This window comes from Coenobita brevimanus, chromosome 35 (assembly GCF_032717465.1).
Source record: "Coenobita brevimanus isolate Jiangsu-jjx chromosome 35, ASM3271746v2, whole genome shotgun sequence".
Lineage (NCBI taxonomy): Eukaryota > Metazoa > Arthropoda > Malacostraca > Decapoda > Coenobitidae > Coenobita > Coenobita brevimanus.
The window spans coordinates 18,569,336-18,576,835 of record NC_136988.1 but is presented as its reverse complement, the minus strand read 5'-3'; the positions used below and the strand labels follow the sequence as shown (position 1 = coordinate 18,576,835).

The 7,500-nt window shown below is 49.2% G+C and overlaps 1 protein-coding gene across 1 annotated transcript in view; it reads right to left on the bottom strand.

Annotated features, from left to right (window-relative positions):
- LOC145396167 (carboxylesterase 4A-like) overlaps positions 1-5,961 on the bottom strand; it is a 21,353-nt gene extending 15,392 nt beyond the window's left edge. Inside the window, exons 1-5 of the mRNA XM_080269609.1 lie at positions 5,562-5,961; positions 4,436-4,585; positions 3,192-3,386; positions 1,181-1,482; positions 515-844 (exon numbers count right to left, since the gene is read on the bottom strand). Coding sequence (XP_080125735.1) covers positions 515-844; positions 1,181-1,482; positions 3,192-3,386; positions 4,436-4,585; positions 5,562-5,961 — 1,377 coding nt within the window. The remainder of the gene's footprint in view (positions 1-514; positions 845-1,180; positions 1,483-3,191; positions 3,387-4,435; positions 4,586-5,561) is intronic.
- Positions 5,962-7,500: the final 1,539 nt, after the last annotated feature.

Below are 7,500 nucleotides of genomic sequence, written 5' to 3'. Positions count from 1 at the left end.
AGGGTAGGGATATGCGGGGGTGCAGGAGTGTATTGTTGAAAAAAGGAAGAACCCAGGGCTGAAAGGCTAAACTTGGTCTTTTTATGTAGAGTTGGGATTTTTTTTGTTTTTTTTGCAAGGAAGAAGGAACCCAAGGCCAGGAACCTGGAAATTATTCCCTCCAAGAAAAAACAAAAACAAGATAACAGAGAGCCAAATTCAAGATCCGTTCAAAGAGCCAAATTCAAGATCCGTTCAAAGAGCCAAATTTAAGATTCATTCACAGAGCCAAATTTAAGACCCAAAGAGCCAAATATAAGATCCATTCAGAGAGCCAAATTCAAGATCCATTCAGAGAGCCAAATTCAAGATCCATTCAGAGAGCCAAATTCAAGATCTGTTCATTTCAAGAGTGAGACATAAGCAGTTGACCTCAAGGCTACAGAAGCATTGACCTCAAGGCTATGGAAGTAGTTGACCTCAAGGCTACAGAGCAGTTGACCTCAAGGCTGTGGAAGGAACACCATGACCTTACCTTGTGCGGGAGGGCGAGGTCACACAGGAACAGGAAGACGCTGGTGTGTGTGGCCAGGGCGTCCGCTGCCTGGTGTAGGGGCGCCACCACACCCGAGTCCCCCAGCAGGTGCAGGAGGAGGTCACGCTGCATGGCTGGGTCAGGGGTCACCGCCGTCCAGTCCGTGTACTCCTGCATCGCCGCCGCCAGCACCTCCCGCAGGTGGTGCTGACGCGTGTTCCTGACCCACGTCCTGGCCACTCGCTCAAAGGTGGCCTCGTTCACGCCCTGGCTCAGCAGGCGTTCACCCAGCCACGCCCACGCCTCCCACGGTGTGAACCCCAGCATCACCTGACGAGGAGCATGAGGCAGAGTTAGAATGCACAAGAGAGTTAGAATGTGCAAGGGAGTTAGAATGTGCAAGAGTTAGAATGAGCAAGAGAGAATGTGTAAGAGAGAATGTGCAAGAGTTAGAATGAGCAAGAGAATTAAAATGCGCAAGAGAGAATGCGCAAGAGATAGACTGCACAAATGGAGGGTTAGAATGCGCTAGATGGAGAATTAGAATGCACCAGATGGAAGGTAATAATAATAACCTGTAATAATAATAATAATAATAATAATAATAGTAATAATAATAGTAATAATGATAATAATAATAATAATAATAATAATGGCAACACCAACCTGCGCGCGCATACGGCTGAGCGTGGGTGCCCGCTGCGCTGCCGCCACCACCACCCCATCTTCGCTAGGCCCCCACGCCGGCATGAAACTCGGGGGCTCCACCTGCCTCGCCGCCTGCATGAGGGTGTCCAGGGGCGCCGCTCGTAGGCAGGACACGGTATCAGGGTGCATGGTGTCAGGCGTATCAGGCACGGGGCACCTCGCGGCCAGGGCAAGGCGTAGCGTCATGCTGAGAGGGGCAGCCACGCTAGACCAAGGACACCCTGACCAACCAGACAGCAAGACCACACGCTCGAACAGACCTGTGCGTGGGTAGGAGGGTGGGATAGTGGTAGTAATGGTAGTAGTAGTGGTGGTAATAGTAGTAGTTATGGTGTTAGTAAAAGTAATAGTAGTAGTAGTAGTAATAGTAATGATGTTTAGAACAATAATAATAATAATATAATAATAACAATAATAATAATAACTAATAATAACAATAGCAGTAGTAGTAGTAGTAGTAGTAGTCCCTCAAGTCCACCTCCTCCTGCAGTCCACCATCGTCCTTTCGGGGGATGGGGAGGGAGTTGAGGGACGTGTGTATAACCAGGCAATAGACATGATACAAAGATGCATGTACTCCCTTCACTGTAACTTGCCTTGAAATTGACACTTCTCCACCTTAGCGAGAGAGAGAGAGAGAGAGAGAGAGAGAGAGAGAGAGAGACTAGGCTAACACGAATGCAAGGCGCTAATCACGAAGAAGTGCTGTGGAAAGGATGTAGAGCCACTGTTTTGAAGGTAACTATATTCACAATTTACCATTTCGTCAGCATAGATTTATTTGTGTGTGTGTGTTTTTTTTTTTACAGATAAAATAAAGAAAAATGTAATTGGGAAGGTGACAGGGACAGATTTGGATTCTTTGTGTGTTAAGATTTCACAAATGTAATTGAGGGAGGGAAAGAGAGAGGGGGGGGGGAGAGACAGACAGGCAGACAGGAAATGAATGATAAGCCCAGAGAGATGGAGAGACAGACAGACAGACAGACAGAGAGAGACAGAAAGACAAAGACAAAGAGAGAGAGAGAGAGACAGACAGACAGACAAAGACAGACAGACAAACAGACAAAGAGAGAGAGAGAGAGAGAGAGAGAGAGAGACAGAGACAGACAGAGAAAGAGAGACAGACAAAGAGAGAGAGAGAGAGAGAGAGAGAAAGACAGACAGAGAGAGACAGAGACAGACAGAGAAAGAGAGACAGACAGACAGACATAATTATAGATAGGGCCAGAGAGAGAGAGAAAGAGAGAGAGCAGAAATTGTTTTAAGTATGAGCAATGAATATGTTCTTAAATGACTGCAGAGCGAAGTACTGAACCCAGCATCAGCAAGGAATACAAGTGCTGGGATTAGGCTGGGTTAAGGAGGCTAGGTGAGGGTGTTAGGGGATCGATTAGGCCAGGTGAGGTCATTAGGGTGAGGACAGGATAGAGTTAATCTCATAAAGTGGTCAGTTTGGTGGAGAAAATTTAGGAGAGGTACGTAAATGACTGCCAGTACGAAATCGAACCCAGGACCTTAAATTAGACCAGGTTAGATTTTTAGGGATGGTGCTTCAGTTTAGGATGTACTTAAATTTAGGCTGTGGTACTTAAATTTAGGGTGTGGTGCTTAAAATTAGGGTGTACTTAAATTTAGGGTGTGGTACTTAAATTTAGGGTGTGGTACCGGTACTTAAATTTAGGGTGAGGTACTTAAATGACTTCCAGTACGAAAATCGAACCCAGGACCTTAAATTTAGGGTGTGATGCTTGAATTTATGGTGCGGTACTTAAATGACTTCCAGTACGAAAATCGAACCCAGGACCTTAAATTTAGGGTGTGATGCTTAAATTTAGGGTGTGCCACTTAAATGACTGCCAGTACGAAAATCGAACCCTTGACCTTAAATTTAGGGTGTGATGCTTAAATTTAGGGTGTGGCACTTAAATGACTGCCAGTACGAAATTCGAACCCGGGACCTACTCACCAGGGGGAACGATCGGACTCTCCATGAGGTAGGAAATGCAGGCGGCCCCGGTGTCTCTCCCGAATAAGGTCACTCGGTCAGGATCTCCGTTGAACTGGTTGACGTTCTCCGCAACCCAGTTCAACGCGGCGATTTGGTCCAGAAGGGCGAAGTTGCTGACCACGCCGCCGCCCCCTCCGTGCGTGTTGAGGAACCCTGGGAGGTGGCTCAGTGGTAACAGGGGTGGACTGGGGACCGTAAAGTTGTTAGGTTCTGTAAAGTGTGTGTGCGTGTGGGGTGGGTGAGTGTGTGGGTGTGGGTGTGTTTAGATCTTGTTAGGATGCGTAGCTACTCTCAATAATCACCCTAACACCTCCTTCTCACACACTCTTTCTCACATACTCTTTCTCACACACACTTTCTCACACACTCTTTCCCACACACACTCTTTCTCACACACTCTTTCTCACACACTCTTTCTCACACACTTTCTCACACACTCTTTCTCACACACACTCTTTCTCACACACTCTTTCTCACACACCCTTTCTCACACACACTCTCACACACTCTTTCTCACACACACTCTTTCTCACACACACTCTTTCTCACACACTCTTTCTCACACACACTCTTTCTCACACACACTCTTTCTCACACACTCTTTCTCACATACCCTTTCCCACACACTCTCACACACTCACACACATACACCCCCTGCCTCTTGGTCATCCTCTTCTTCCCATCCATAGGCTCTCTTTCTCCTCTTCCACTCTCTCCACTCTCTTCATACCCTCCTCTCACTCACTCCACTCTCTTCATACTCTTCTCATACATTCCTGCCTCACTTTCTCTTAAAAATCCTCTCTCACACACTCCCCTTTGACTTGTCCCAAAATTACCGTGCCATCTCTCTCTCTCTCTCTCTCTCTCTCTCTCTCTCTCTCTCTCTCTCTCTCTCTCTCTCTCTCTCTCTCAAATGCACATACACATTACATACGAGTACATAATTATTTTCTCATACATTCTCTCTCTCTCTCTCTCTCTCTCTCTCTCTCTCTCTCTCTCTCTCTCTCTCTCTCTCTCTCTCTCTCTCTCTCTCTCTCTCACACACACACACACACACACACACACACACACACACACACACACACACACACACACACACACACACACACACACACACACACACACACACACACACTCTCTCTCTCTCTCTCTCTCTCTCTCTCATTCTCGGTCTCCCTCTCCCCCCACATACTCACCCAGGGGCCCCAGCCTGTAGTTGAGGGTGACCACCACTACCCTCCCGTAGGCGGCCAGGACGGAGCCATCGTAGAGGGAGCCGGATCCCCAACTGAAGCTCTCCCCGTGAAAGTATATCATGACTGGATAGACTTCTGACCCGGGTATGACTGTGGGGAGATTAGTGGGGAGAGGGGGTGAGTGGGGGGATTGAGTGGGGGGTGGGTGGGTATGGTTGGGTGGGGAGGGTGTGTGAGTGGATAGACTGGAGAGGGTGTTGAGTGTGGGGATTGGTTGGGGAGGGTGGGTATGGTTGGGTGGGGAGGGTGTGTGAGTGGGTAGATTGGGTGGGGAGTGTGTGTGTGTTTGTAGATTGGGTGAGGAGGGTGGGTATGGTTGGGTGGGGAGAGTGTGTGAGTGGGTAGATTGGGTGGGGAGAGGGTGTGAGTGTGGGGAGGAAGGAGAAGAGGGGGGGAAAGGGAGCGAGGTGAGGAGACAGGGCGAAAAAAGACCAAGAAAAGAAGAAGTGTGGATTTGTGAAAGAGAGAGAGAGAGAGAGAGAGAGAGAGAGAGAGAGAGAGAGAGAGAGAGAGAGAGAGAATACAATACATTTTTAGGAGTGAAATACAAAAATGAAAATTTTATTGATAAGTATTTTGACTTGAAAAATAATATTAGTGAAGGAAGTGTATTTTGAGTGTATGCATAGGTGAGAGAAGAGTGATGATGATGATGATGATGATGATGATGGTGGTGGTGGTGGTGGTGATGATGATGATGATGATAGTGGCGGTGGTGGTGGTGGTGATGGTAGTGGTGGTGATGATGATGATGATGATGATGATGATGATGATGATGATGGTGGTGGTAGTGGTGATGATGATGATAGTGGTGGTGGTAGTGGTGGGTTGATGATGGTGGTGGTGTTTGTGATGATGATAGTGGTGGTGGTGGTGGTGGTGATGATGATGATGATGATGATGGTGGTGGTGGTGGTGGTGGTGGTGGTGATGATGATGATAGTGGCGATGGTGGTGGTGGTGATGGTAGTGGTGGTGATGATGATGATGATAGTGGTGGTGTTGGTGGTGATGGTGATGGTGGTGATGGTGATGGTGTTGATGGTGGTGGTGGTGGTGTACTAACCCATGATGGGGGTGTAGATGTTCAGGGTCAGGCAGTCTTCGCTCTGGTTGGCCAGGCCGGGCCTAACCTTCGTCAGGAACTCTGCCCTGGCGCGTGGCATGTGTTCCTGGTCTGGGTGGGGCAGCAGCTGGGGGCACACAGGGGGCGGTGTGGTGGCGTCCCTCACCCCCTCCCAGGGCGTGGGGGTGTTAGTGGGGGTGAAGCGCCCCTCCTCTACCGGCGGGCTGGCATAAGGCACCCCCAGGAACACCTCGACGTCCCCCAGCAGGTGTCCCAGGTGACGTATAACCCCCTGCACGTCTCCGTACTTGGTGGTGACAACGCGGGTCTTGGCAGCGGCGGTGGCACATGGCAGCACGGCACCCAGCACCACCGCCCACGCCCACACCCGCTGGGTCATGCCACCATGCCGCCCACCCCGCCCACCGCCCCTCACCGCACCACCATGGGCGTGAGGCGGGTGTGCACGCGGAATACGGCAGGCGGTCCCTCAGCCCTGCCTCCCTGGTGGTGTCCCCTGAGCCACGTGGCAGACCACCAGCATCACACTAGTCCTGCTCATGGGTCACCCTTACACTGGACACTCATACTACACCACCCTACACTACACCACCCCTACACTACCCTCTACACTACACCACCCCTACACTACCCTCTACACTACACCACCCCTACACTACCCTCTACACTACACCACCCCTACACTACCCTCTACACTACACCACCCAACACTACCCTCTACACTACACCACCCCTACACTACCCTCTACACTACACCACCCCTACACTACCCTCTACACTACACCACCCTACACTACCCTCTACACTACACCACCCCTACACTACCCTCTACACACTGGAGGGGGTCGCCTTCACGTGGTGCCACAGATACAGGCGGTGGAGCTGCCCTGTACAGACGTTCCTCCCTTCCCTCCTGCGCTATGTAAACGCTCCTCTCTCCCCCCTCCCTATCCCGCGAGAGGAGGATGGTGGGCCGTGGAAGATAGGCGGCTGTCACTGTCCTTTCACTGTTGCCAGCACAGGGACTCACTCACAGGAAGCAGCGCAGGGCACGGCAGAACCTCGGTGATGTCACGTAAAAGACTGGGGAGAGAGACGAAAGGTGTTTGAATTGTTGCTGTGGCAAGTACAGGTCTATCTATCTATCTGCCTAATCCATCTATCTATCTATCTGCCTAATCCATCTATCTATCTATCTGCCTAATCCATCTATCTATCTATCTGCCTAATCCATCTATCTATCTATCTGCCTAATCCATCTATCTATCTATCTGCCTAATCCATCTGTCTGTCTATCTGCCTAATCCATCTCTCTATCTGCCTAATCCATCTATCTATCTATCTATCTGCCTAATCCATCTATCTATCTATCTGCCTAATCCATCTATCTATCTGTCTGCCTAATCCATCTATCTATCTATCTGCCTAATCCATCTATCTATCTATCTGCCTAATCCATCTATCTATCTATCTGCCTAATCCATCTATCTATCTATCTGCCTAATCCATCTATCTATCTATCTGCCTAATCCATCTATCTATCTATCTGCCTAATCCATCTATCTATCTATCTGCCTAATCCATCTATCTATCTATCTGCCTAATCCATCTATCTATCTATCTGTCTTTGTGTTTTTCTGTCTGTCTGTCTGCCTAAAATATTTCATGTCTGTCTGTCTGCCTATCTATCTATCTATCTATACTCAGACGACTTCATCCTTTTACGGGGTGGCCACAAACAAATCGCCTCCATGTCACCCTGTCCTCCGCCTTCAAGCTGCCCATTCTCCACCCCAAATGTCCACCTCATCCTCGGTCTCTCCCTCCCTCTCTCCCTCCACCTCACTCCCATACACTCTCCTCGTCAGTCTCTCATTCTCCTCACACGGTACGGTAACCTGAATTTGGCTCTCTTTTG